Source organism: Lithobates pipiens, unplaced genomic scaffold (genome assembly GCF_037356315.1).
Source record: "Lithobates pipiens isolate NorthernLeopardFrog02 unplaced genomic scaffold, aLitPip1_a1.2 Scaffold_16, whole genome shotgun sequence".
Classification (NCBI taxonomy): domain Eukaryota; kingdom Metazoa; phylum Chordata; class Amphibia; order Anura; family Ranidae; genus Lithobates; species Lithobates pipiens.
The window spans coordinates 418,777,185-418,790,925 of NW_027507748.1; the positions used below are offsets into that span (position 1 = coordinate 418,777,185).

At 39.9% G+C, this 13,741-nt stretch overlaps 1 protein-coding gene across 2 annotated transcripts in view; it reads right to left on the reverse strand.

Annotated features, from left to right (window-relative positions):
- Positions 1-345: 345 nt before the first annotated feature.
- The window catches only part of CEP97 (centrosomal protein 97), a 49,103-nt gene continuing 35,707 nt past the window's right edge, over positions 346-13,741 (reverse strand). For both annotated transcript variants that reach the window (XM_077482473.1, XM_077482474.1), the window contains exon 11: positions 346-4,352. In XM_077482473.1, coding sequence (XP_077338599.1) covers positions 3,681-4,352 — 672 coding nt within the window. In that variant the 3' untranslated portion in view covers positions 346-3,680. The remainder of the gene's footprint in view (positions 4,353-13,741) is intronic.

Below are 13,741 nucleotides of genomic sequence, written 5' to 3' on the forward strand. Positions count from 1 at the left end.
ATGTGACACCGGAGGGGGGAAGGAATCGGAAAAGCGGAGGTTCCATTCTTGGATGGAACTCGCTTTAAGTAGGGGAAAAGAGGGGATGGGCAATATGTGTCTTCATATTAAAATATTTATACATTTTCCCCCTAATTAGGTTAAAGTGGGGAAGTCATTCTTCTTCAAAGCACTTTTTTTTTTTTTTTTTTTTTTTTTAAGCATTAGAATTCTAGTTTATTGCCCATTCATGATTTGTACAGAATTCTACAAATAAGAATGCATACTTCAAGACACTTTACTATTAATGATATAGCTGCAAAATAATATACACCGTTAATTTATATTTAAAAGCAGACAAAAATGAGAGTTTGGGAATTATAAAACTTTATTACTCAAAATGAAAAAAACAAAACAAAAACAAAAAAAAGACATTTCCAGACTAAAAATTACACACTTATAAAATATATAACTTTATTAAATATGTGCATATAGCTCACACTGGAATTTTTTATGAGACTTTTTTTCATTTATAAAATACCATATATTAATTGTAAATATTCCCAGTATCCCTAATAAATATTAAACATAACAACCAAACATAATATTTCTATTTACTTGTCACAACAAAATTTCCATCTTATATATGATATGATATGATCCATACAACGTGCTAGCCATAGCAATGAGAATATTAGAAATGTAATAGTGTTTGTAAAACACAAAATGGAAAAAAATCATAAAATAAAAAAGGTGTTTATAAGGAAAGCCTAATAAATTCCTTAAAATTCACAAAATTTTGTAACAAGTAACAAGAATATTTTGTTCTCAAATGAAATTGGCTGCTATTAGTACAAGGGCTGCTCACAGGCAATTCAATAGCTTATTTTAATGAAATATAAAAATTATGGAAGTTTAGATTTCCAACTGGATTTCATACTGTGTGTGTGTGTGTAAACATTTACCTCCCAAAAGGTATTATATATGTAATTCTACTAAACTTTTCTTGTGATTTCCACTCAATTTTGCCCAAAGCACAAGCTGGTAACACCCCCCCCCCCCCCTTTTCAGGTTGAGCATTCTATGCGACTTTTAGCCAACTCACTTTTGAGATTTAAATTGATCAGCCCTCCCACTGCCAACTCCTGGCCCAATCAGCAGCAGGTAACACAGGAATCTTCTTAACGGGGACACAGACTGCAATAAAAACTGACCGGGAATCTAATACCCCTCAACACTATCCAAATAAAAAAAATAAAAAAAAGTTTTGCCTTTAGTTATATTTTAAGGGATGATTAGGGGTTTAGAAGGCCATGCAGGTCTTCTGTTAACAGTTTATTACTGTTGCATTTTAAAGCCAAACTCCAACCCAAACTTTGTTTTTTTTTTAGCTTTGGACAGAGGGTAGGCAGGTGTTAGAATCTTGTGTTTTTTGCTGCTCCCTTTAATTTCATGTCCGTTCTTATTTCATGTCATATGGAGAGAAAGCAAGGGGTATGTATAGCAACAGACAGCAAGAAACCCAGCAGATGTTCTAACTAGTCCCAATGAGCACATAAATGAAAAACAAATGTTTGGGCTGGATTTGTGTTTTAGACCTCATATACACTGGGTGTTAAAACCGCCACTTAGGAGTGTTTGACTTTTCTGCCTTTAAAAGCCCCTGTGTCAATGCACCCATAGGTGTTTAGATGCACAAAAAAATCCACTGCCAGCACATTCAGGAGCAGCAGCATTTTGGCAGAAATAAAAAATCTTTGACACACCTAAATGAGCGTTTAACCCATTAAAGCACACGTTGGCGCTTTATATGTTTAGCGCTTGATTGTTAATTAGTTTAAAATGGACAGAATAAATGATTATTCTAGCCAGTTAAATGAATGAATGCTCAAGCGTTTGAGGCTCCTAAACGCCTCTAAACACACTTACAAAAAATGGCTTAAGGCGTATTTTTGACGCTGCTTTTCTTCTTCCAGGAGAAAGGCATTCAGGACAGCTGGGCAAACGCTCAGTGTGCACGAGGCCTTAAAATACTGTTTATATTAGAACACACTACACCAAGAAATCCAGAAAGTCTGTGGTCGCTGTCACTAGGGGAGCGCTAAAGTATTCACATAAAACATCATAAGAACAATTATGAGAGTGAGTGTTGACTTCCACATGTTTTAATAAAAAAAATACCATCTCATAAAATGCTATCTATTAAATGTAATATTTGTGACAACCCATGCTGGCTACTCCAGCCAACAAAAAGAAGTGATATGTGGATTTTTGTAGTGAGAAATTGTAAATAAATGCAAGCTTTTGAAATAAACACTTGGCACTAAAACAGACTTATGGTTGGTCTGCACAATCTTTTAAATATTGTGAGTAAGCATGGTGCATAGCTATACATTCAAAAACCATGAAACACCCATGCATGTCTCTTATCTACAAGTTACATAAATGGTGATTATGGAAAACTCTTGAAGGCACAAAACTGTTTTTTGTATATTCAAAAGTCATTAAACCACTTTTTAATTCAGCTTGTGGCATGACCTAAAATTTTTGTCTTCGTTAAGAACTGCTGCATGCCAGATTAATCCTGAAATCAGGATCGCCATTGGTGAGCTGCTGAAAGTAGAGAAGTGGTGGAGTTTAGAAGAGCTTAGTAAACAAAGGGAGTACATGGTGGGTATTATCAGTGTAAAGATGCTTTCTATTTACACAAGGCTAATCTAGAGGTGTAACAGTGGCACAGAATCTGCAGAACTGCAAGCATTGAAAAGTGCAGCCACCCTCCTCATATTATGCAGTCATACAGCACACAAGAACATGAGTATCACTTTACATTTGTTAGGTAGGTTAAAGAAATCCCATGCATTTAAATTTTGGTACTTCGTAGTTTGGCGCGAATTGGCATTTAAACGAGAACACGTTTTGCAAAGTGTTCCTTCTGTTCCCAGATAATGAAAGATTACTTTAGAGTAATGTACATTTCAAGGCTGCTACAACCTACTGTTTTACATATATTATGGGAATTTCATTTTGGGCATTTCTGAATTGCTAGTCTAAGCAGTCTCGCTTTAAAAAAAAAAAAGGAAAAAAAACTACATTAACACATAAGCAATATTGTCCATCCCAAGGTGTTAATTATGGACTACTGAAACCTGTAAAAATGCAGAAAACATTAGGCCTTAATCAATAAAGAGTTCTTCTTAAAAATACTGCTGACAGTTAAACCTCATACGCTCATATGCCAGAACAAAATAGAACAGCAGGGGAGATTGCTTTACTAACATTAGATTATTAGTACAGTGGCCTTGACCTGAGCTGCCCTGTGAACCAGGACCAAAGCCCAAAGGTTTATAAGCTGTAACAATGTTACTAGCTCACGCAATTCACACTCCACCCACAAGTGTATACTTTCATTGTGTTTTTGGGGTACACCATAAGACACTTCATGCAAGAGATTTGTATTGTAAGTTGGTGCAACCTCATTTTGATGATGAATTTGTTCATGTGCAAGGAACAACAAAGCTGCTCCTTCACTTAATGACAATGTCATCCCTTATCTATTTCACAGAAAGGTACATCTATTCAGGCAAAGTGCATAATAGTAGTTATAAATGTATATTTATCACAACCTTACCAAAATAAAGGCAATTTATTGATTACATCATGGAGTGTTTGTAGAGGAGACAACAAAATAGTATTCTTCATTAGGGTGTCAAGTCTCCTTGCGGTTCATGTATGAAAATATTGGATTGCTTCTGCAAGCTTTTTGCTTTGTCTGATGACTGAAAAGATTCATCATTGATCTGAAGGATGTCAGACTTGCCATGATCACACACATCAGAGATGCTGCTAACATAGAAGTCAGAGCTAAATGAACTGTTGGTGATTTCAGGTTTACTTTCTTCAGTTACATCACTGTGATTCATGTCATCTGCTTGCTCCAATTCTTCTACCTTGTCCAAATACTGCTGCAGAAGGCTGCTGTCATGTTCACTATTGGAACTATCCTTGCTGCTTTCACTGTGCACTTCAACAGCTGTATCTTGGTCCCCTGGGCAGTTAAGTTCCTTCTGATGGTAAGGTCTCACTGTCTCCAGGGAATGCTCAGTAGATACACTGCCCTCAGTTGAACCCTTTTCAGAACTACTTTTTTCTTGATGAAAGTCATGCTCTACATTAATTGAATGAAAACCAGAGTCTGGGATGTCTGGGGAAGTTTTTCTATTATCCTTTTCAGCAAGCGTTGCAGCAGAATCTGAATGATGCTCAAGTACTTCAGACGAGCAGTCTTGGACACTGGACAATGGTTTCTCAAATATACCGAAACCCTCAATCCGAGCATTTACTTCATTCTGCCATTCTTTAAGGGACCGGACCTGAAAATGAGAAAATAAATCATCAAGTCTGAATACAGAAGGACAGTCAAGACTGAAAAATACAGTTCGGTAATATGTAAAGCTTAAAATTCTTGTGGTTATGAAAAGGATGAAGGGCGGTTTTACATGCAGCATGCAGGACTTTTGTTGCGCTTTCAGAAAATGTAGCAAAAAAAAAAAAAAGTGCAATCTAATAGAAGTCTATAGGAAACCGCGGCTACCCTGCGCTGTACCTGCACTGAGGCCAAACCGCAGCGAGGCAGTGTAAAATTGGATTATTGAAGAAAAATATCGACATTTCTATTTGTTTGCATAACCAGAAGATCTGAACAAACAGACACTGCACAAAAGGAAACAAAATCCAAAACAGCATACAAGGTGGTAAATCGTGTAGACCCAAACTCTAAAAGATGAAGATGTACAGAGAACATCTAGAATTGTGAATTGAGCCAAAGTAGTACCCTGAAAAAAGTACCTTTTGTCTGGAATTCCTGAAAAATGGAAGTGCACTTCCTGGTATGTAAGTGTATTGTATCTAGGAAATCCTGTGTATACCACTTTATAGCTGTATACTGCATATGTCATGTGAGATCATCCACCACTGCCTTCAATTGCTAGGCTCATCAAATATGAAGACTTGGTGATGTCACTATCGTGCTGGAAAAGAATCTGCACTACATGCCGCGCCCTGCTTCTGATTCATTCTGTCTGTGGATCTGTGCTTTGCGAAACTTTCCTTCTGCTTCGTAAATATTCCCCCCAGATCATCAGTCATCAGGGAACAACAATGATGTTAGGAAGCAAATTCCTATTTCTCTAGCAAGATGATCGCCTCCGCACAAAGGGCACAGTGCAGTAGGCGGCAAGGTAAGGCAGTAATGCAAAAAAGATCAGCTTCAGGAAGCCTAGCGGCAATACTGGTGACCTGTTTGCCATCTGCTTGCCTTTTTAAGGCACAGTTTCCAGAGTTCAGTTGGTTCTTAGACACTAAACCAATTTCATGAGCTGGTTTAGATAAAAGGTGCTAAAACATTCAAGTTTCAATATCTTTTCTGAAGGTTATTGGAACATACTGTATATTTAGAAATAAATTGGGATAGTGAGGACGATAGTTTCCAACACACAGCTTCTTGCCCAATAATCCCATAGAAAAAAAAAAGTAAAAAAAAAAAAAAAATCGAACAATGATAATTTTGGTGCTTCCCTTTTTCCACCATGACCGCTAACAAAGAGCAGAAGGATACTGAGCAAAATAACACACTGTATATGACAAAAGTCTCAATTTCCCTATGATGCAAATACAGATTTCAAATACAAAGCTGTCAATGGTATTAGTAGCTTTTTTACACAAAGTCTAAGTTGGTCAAAAAGTTTTATATGTATTCCTTACTGGCGTATGAACCTGCTGCAACAAGTTATCTTTCATCTTATGTAGCACTTATATGTTATAGTATGCAATAATATGTTGAGCTGGTAAAATCTTTTTCACCCCACTGCACCTTCCTTCAAACAGTGCAATGTATGTTAAATGAGCTGTTGCATGACCAAATTTCCATACCCAGAGTGGCACATGCAATAGTTACAGCGTGATTGACTATACAGATCACGTCAAAGTATATGGATGCTCAGCCATCGACTTTTAGGCATTCCTTAAAAAAAAAAAAAAAAAAAAAAAAAAGGCCTTAAAATAAACCCACCAGAGTGGAAGTATGGACTTGTTTTTGAAACTTAAAGCGGAGGTCCACCCTAAAGTGGACCTTCCGCTCATCGGAACCCTCCCCCCCTCCGGTGCCACAATCGGCACCTTTCAGGGGGGAGGGGGGTGCAGTTACCTGGATAATCCAGGTAACTGCACCCACTTCCGGGATAGCTCTCTGCGGAAAGGGGCGTAACTTACGCCCCTTTCCGCAAGTGCCCCGCTGCCTGCTGGGAAACACACAGATCCCAGAGGCAGCGGGGACCATCCTCATTGCGCAGCGCGGCTCGCGCATGCGCAGTAGGGAACCGGGAAATGAAGCCGAAAGGCTCCATTTCCTGATTCCCATACCCAAGATGGCGGCGGCAGCACTCGAGTGTCGATCTAGAGATCGGCTTCGGGTGCCGACATCGCGGGCGCGCTGGACAGGTAAGTGTCACTATTTTAAAAGTCAGCAGCTGCAGTATTTGTAGCTGCTGGCTTTTAAAAAAAAAAAAAAAAAAAACGCGGAGTCCCGGTGGACTCCCGCTTTAAAGTTTCATGGCAGTCATCCTCATTCTTTCTTTAACCACTTGACCACTGGGCACTTAAACACCCTTAATAACCAGACCAATTTTCAGCTTTTGGTGCTCTCACATTTTGAAGGACAATTACTCAGTCATGCAACACTGGACCTATATGAAATTTTTGTCCTTTTTTTCACACAAATAGAGCTTTCTTTTGGTGGTATTTAATCACTTCTCGGTTTTTTATTTTTTGTGCTATAAAAGAAAAAAGACCGAAAATTCTGTAAAAAAATGAATTTTTCTTTGTTTCCGTTATAAAATTTAGCAGATTAGTAATTTTTTTCTTCATAAATTTTGGCCAAAATTTATACCACTACATATCTTTGGTAAAAATAAGTACAAATTGGTGGATATTATTTGGTCTTTGTGAAAGTTATAGAGTCCACAAGCTATGGTGCCAATATCTGAAAACTGATCACACCTGAAGTACTGACGGCCTATTTCAATTCTTGAGACCCTAACATGCCAGAAAATTACAAATATCCCCCAAATGACCCCTTTTTGGAAAGAAGACATTCCAAGGTATTTAGTAAGAGGCATGATGAGTTTTTTGAAGTTGTCATTTTTTTCCACAATTCTTTGCAAAATCAAGATTCTTTTTACTTTTTTTTTTTTTTTCCACACAAAATTGTCATATTATCAGTTTATTTCTCACACACAGCATATGCATACCACAAATTACACCCCAAAACACATTCTGCTATTACTCCTGAGTACGGCGATACCACATGTGTGAGATTTTTACACAGCCTGGCCACATACAGAGGCTCAAAATACAGGGAGCGCCATCAGGCGTTCTGGAGCACCCAGGACAATTCTGACATTTCTCTCCTACATGTAAAAATCATCATTTATTTGCTAGAAAATTACATAGAATCCCAAAACATTATATATGTTTTTTTTTAGCAAAGACCCTGGAGAATACAATGGTGGTCGTTGAAAATTTTTATCTCACACGGTATTTGCGCAGCAATTTTTCGAATGTGTTTCTTGGGGGGAAAAAACAGTTTTGTGCTTAAAAAAAAACAAACAGTAAAGTTAGCCCAATTTTTGCATAACGTGAAAGATGAAGTTATGCTGAGTAAATAGATACCTAACATGTCACTCTTCAAAATTGCACAGGCCCGTGGAATGGCGCCAAACGTCGCTACTTAAAAATCCCCATAGGCGACGCTTAAATTTTTTTTTACTGGTTACATGTTTTGAGATACAGAGGAGGTCTAGGGCTAGAATTATTGCTCTCGCTCTAACATTCACGGCGATACCTCACGTGTGGTTTGAACACCGTTTTCATATGTGACCGGGGCTTACCTATGTGTTCGCTTCTGCATGCGAGCACATGGGGACAGGGGCGCTTTAAATTTTTTATTTTATTTATTTTTTGTTCATTTTACTTTATTTATTTTAGTTTGACATTTTTTTCCCCAAAAATAAATTTTTGGATCACTTTTATTCCTATTACAAGGAATGTAAACATCCCTTGTAATAGGAATATGAGATGACAGGTCCTCTTTACAGTGAGATCTGGGGGTCAATAAGACCCCACATCTCACCTCTAGGCTGGGAAGTCTGAAATAAAAATTAAAAAATAAATAAAAAGATTCTGGCTTTGATCGTATTGGCGAGTTGGTAGAAGCACCGGAGGGCGGCGAGGGGGGGGGGCGTCTATGGCTGGGTATTGCAGGGTATCACCGAGTATGGCTGGGTAGCTCCGTGTGTGGTTGGGTATTGCAGGGTATCTCCAAGTATGGCTGGGTATGGCAATTTATGGCAGGGTATTGCAGAGTATTGGCTGGCACTGCAGAGTATTGGGGGGTATTGCAGAGTATTGCCAGGGTATGGAGGGGTTAAATTCGGTGAGCAGCGATGTGGGCACTGCAGATGCAGCCCACAGTGCTGATGACACCGATCTCTTTCCCCTCCGCTGTACCGATCGGTACAGAGAGGGGGAGGGAGGAACCGGCGTCATAACATGACGTCGTTTGTTTACAAGTGATCACTCCGTCATTTGACGGATCGATCACGTGGTAAACGGCCACGATGAGCGTCCGTTTACCGTGATCCGTGATGCGCCGGGTCCACTGGACCCGGCGGTCACAGATGCTCTCGTGTGCGTGCCCCAGGGGTTAAACACTCTCAGAGTTAAACAACCGCCCTGAAGCCGTTAATCGGCTATTGGCGGTTGTTAAGTGGTTAATTCTTAGTTGCTGGCCTATAATTCATACATGTGTATCAGTAGTCAATTGTTCTGCACCATTGACCCACCAGTGAAGAACAAAAAAGCCTAACAGTCTGGAACAAGCAGACTAAAAAAAAAAAAAAAGTCTGCAATGGCAGCACCCATATTTTTGTGTCTTAACCGATTCTATTCAGTTAGATATTGAATCTGAAAATCTCTCAACTAAGTTCACATATGTAAAGATTTCTTGGAACCCTAGTGTAGTAGTAGTGTGGTAACATATTGCCACACGGTGGTGTAATTAAGGTACTACCTGCAGTATTATAAACGGATCATTCACAGATGTGTGTCGTTTATTAGGGATGGGCGAACGGTTCGGCCCGAGTATAAGTTTGGATGTTCTGCAAACACTGAACAGTATGCTGTGCTCCTGGCAAATTCGAAAGCCGCTGGAACACTGTTAAAGTCTATGGGACACTAACATGAAAAATCAAAAGTGTTAAATGTAAAGGCTTATATGCAAGTTATTGTCATAAAAAGTGTTTGGGGACCTGGGTCCTGTCCCAGGGGACATGTATCAATGCAAAAAAAGGGCGCGGCTATTTTAATAATGCTTAAAGTGAAATAATAAAAGTGAAATATTCCTTTAAAATTTTGTACCTGGGGGGTGTCTATAATATGCCTGTAAAGTGGCACATTTTACAACAGTCCCTGCACAAAATTACATTTCTAAAGGAAAAAAAAGTCATTTAACACTACCAGCGGCTATAATGAAATGGGTCCCAGCAGATAAAAGTCATTGAAAAAAAAAAAAAAAAAAAAAAAAAAAAAAACGGCATGTAACCCCCCCACCCAGTCCATTACCAAGCCTTTGTGTCTGGTATGAATATTAAGGGGAACCCCAAACAAAAAAAAAATAAAAAATTGCGTGGAGGTCTCCCCAAATTCCATACCAGGCCCTTCAGGTCTGGTATGGATATTAAGGGGAACCCTGCACCAATTTATTTGTTTTTTTAAATGGTGTAGGGGTCTGTAACGGAACCTATCCCACACTCCACTGAGTGCTTCCATCAGTAATAATGCTTCCTCCAGTCTGACCATCAGAGAGATATATTATCATAGCTGCATTGAATACAAGTCTAGCTGAAAAAAGCTTGTAGAATCTTGAATGAATTATTGGATAGAATACAGCCTTTTTATACACTTAACACAAGGGGTTCGATAACAAGGCTCATGGATACCCCGCCCTCCCCTCTAGCAACAACTTAAAAGATAATTATATAATTAACATGTTAATTAACACAACACTTAAGGCAGTCTAGGTGACCAGACAGTCAGTCTGCGTAGGTCAATGTGATCAGCTCTTGCAATGATCATGTATTGTTCAGAATTAACCAAGAATAGTCTTTGGGTAAATCCAAGAAAACCTTCTCACAAACAATGGGAGACTCTTAGAGCCCACACTAGCCTGGTTTACAATAAACATATTATAGTAGACAACAGATGCCTGGAGTTGATGATATCAGCATCTCCTCACAGTATGTGTCCCAACAGTATAAATCAGCCACTATTTCTAAATATGGCAGATACAGGGTCCCCAGTGTCTGTGTGTCTTGGGGGACATGGACCCAAATTCAAAGTAACACCAACTCAAGGGTCCCCCAGGCATACAGCTCACAAAGAGCACCATTCCCCCAAATGCCAGGGCCCATAATCGGAGGCTAGCATTCAGTCCCCTCCAAAAAACCCTGTCACCGGGTCCCCCCTCAAAATCCATACCAGACCCTTATCTGAGCACACAACCTGACAGGCCGCAGAAAAAGAGGGGTGGACAAGAGAGCGCCCCCCCCCACTCCTGTACCGTACCAGGCCACATGCCCTCAAGATGGGGAGGTTGCTTTGGGGTGGCCCCCCAAAAGCACCTTGTCCCCATCTTGATGGGGACAAGAGCCTCATCCCCACAACCCTTGCCCGGTAGTGGTGGGGGTCTGCAGGCGGGGGGCTTATCGTAATCTGGAAGCCCCCTTTAACAAGGGGACCTCCAGATCCCGCCCCCCGTTAGAAATGGTAATGGGTACATTGTACCCGTACCATTTCACAAAAAAAGTGTCAGAAGGTTAAAAAAACAAAAGACAAAAACAAAACAAGACACAACTTGGGACAAGTCCTTTATTTAAAAAGGCAACCCAATTTTTTTTGTATAATGTGAAAGATGATGTTACGCTGAGTAAATAGATGCCAAACATGTCACGCTTTATAATTGCACGCACTCGTGGAATGGCGACGAACTACGGTACCTAAAAATCTCCACAGGGGACACTTAAATTTTTAATTTTTTTTTACGGTTACCAGGTTAGTGTTACAGAGGAGGTCTAGTGCTAGAACTATTGCTCTCGCTCTGACAATCACGGCGATACCTCACATGTGTGATTTGAACACCATTTACATATGCGGGTGCGACTTCCTTATGCGTTTTCTTTGCTGCGCAAGCTCACGGGGACGCTTTAACAAATGTTTTTTTCTCTTATTTATTTTAATATTATTAAGTTGTGTTTTAAAAAAAAAATAAAAATTTTGATCGCTTTTATTGCTGTCACAAGGAATGTAAACATCCTTTGTGACAGTAATAGCAAGTACTCTTTATGGAGGGATCGGGGGCTAAAAGACCTCCAATCCCTCCTTTGCACTTTAAAGTATTCAGATTGCCTTTTTCTGCGATTCTGAATACTGTATATATATTTTTTTTAAAACCAGCGCCATTGGTAGCCGACTAAACAGGAAGTGACATTGCTTCCGTGTTTACAATCAGGAGGCTGGAACGAAGCAGTTTCCGGCTTTGTTTCAGTCTGTCCCTAGCCGCCAGAAGCGGCGGATTGCTGATCGGGCTTCCCGATGGGATGGGAGGTCCGGGAAGAACGGCAGGGAGACAACACGTCCCCTCCCGCTCCTCCGGGATAACAGCTGAGCGTCATTTTAGCCGCATCGCTTGTTACCCCTGGATAGCCGATCGCTTGCTCTAAACAACGGTATCGGGGTGATGCCTGCAGCTGCGGGCATCATCCCGGTATAACTCCCGAAAGTAGAGTACGCACATCTACGTATGCCCGTGGGAAGGGGTTATTGGGATTTTATGCAATAGACCAAAGTGGCAGACGATTGTGAAGTGGAAGGAAAATGGTAAATGGTTTTCAAAATGTTTTACAAATAAATGTGTGAAAAGTGTATAAATACATTTGTATTCAGCCCCCACGAGTCAATATTTTGTAGAACCACCTTTCACTGCAATTACAGCTGCAAATCTTTTTGGGTATGTCTCTACCAGCTTTTCAAATCAAGAGAGTGACATTTTTGCCCATTCTGCTTTGCAAAATAGCTCAAGCTCTATCAGATTGGATGTAGAGCATCTGTGAACAGCATCTTTCAAGTCTTGCCACAGATTCTTAATTGGATTTAGGTCTGGACTTTGACTGGGCCATGCTAACACATGAATATTCTTTGATCTAAACCATTTCATTGTAGTTCTGGCTGTATGTTTAGGGTCTTTGTCCTGCTGGAAGGCGATTCTCTGCTCCAGTCTCAAGACTTTTGCAGGCTCTCACAGGTTTTCTTCTAAGATTTCCCTGTATTTGGCTCCATCCATCTTCCCATCAATTCTGACATTATGCTGCCATCACCATGTTTCACGGTGGGGATGGTGTGTTCAGGGTGATGTGCAGTGTTAGTTTTCTGCCACACATAGCATTTTGCCTTTAGGCCAAAAAGTTAAATTTTGATATCATCCTCATGTGGACCTTCTTCTACATGTTTACTGTGCCCCCCACATAGCTTCTCTCAAACTGTAAACGGGACTTCTTATGGCTTTCAACAATGGCTTTCTTCTTGCCGCTCTTCCATAAAGGCAGGTTTGTGGTGTGCATGACTAATAGTTGTCCTGTGGACAGGTTCTCCCACCTGAGCTGTGAATCTCTGCATCTCCTCCAGAGTTACCATGGGCCTCTTGGCTGCTTCTCTGATTAATGCTCTCCTTGCCCAGCCTGTCAGTTTAGGTGGACGGCCATATCTCAGTAGGTTTGCACTTGTGCCATACTCTTTGTACTTTTGGATGATGGATTGAACATTGCTCCGTGAGATCTTCTAAGCTTTGGATATTTTTTTTATAACCTAACCCTGCTTTAAAACTTGTCCACAACATTATCCCTGACCTTACTGATGTATCCCTTGGCCTTCACAATGCTGTTTGTTCACTATGGTTCTCTAACAATCCTCTGAGGGCTTTCACAGAGGAAGCTGTGTTTATACTGAGAGTAATTTACAGTCAGGTGGACTCCATTTACTAATTAGGTGAGTAAAGAGGGCTGAATACACACTTTTCACATATTTGAGAGTTTTGAAATCCATTTATCATTTTCCTTCCACTTCACAATCATGTGCCACTTTGTGTTGGTCTCTCACATAAATTTCCAATAAAATACCATTAAGTTTTTGGTTGTAACATAAAAAAATGTGGAAATTTCAAGGGGCATGAATACTTTTTCAAGGCAGTGTAATATCCTCTGGGCAGGGTGGTTTTAGATGGACCTTAAAATGAAAGTAAACCTGAATTTGTTTTTTCATTTTTTTTTTAATGAAGACTTCCACCTGGTACAGTAGAGCGATGGTTCTTAACCCTGTCCTTAACCACTACAATACAGGGCACTTTCGCCCCCTTCCTTCCCAGCCCAATTTTCAGCTTTCATCGCTCTAGCGCTTTCAGTGACAATTGCGCGGTCATGCTACACTGTACCCAAATTAAATTTTTATCATTTTGTTCGCACAAATAGAGCTTTATTTTGGTGGTATTTATTCACGACTCCGGTTTTTAGTTTTTGCGATATAAGCGCAAAAAAGCGGAAATTTGGAAAAAAAACAATATTTTCTTTTTTCTATTTTAAAAGAAATCCAATAAAAT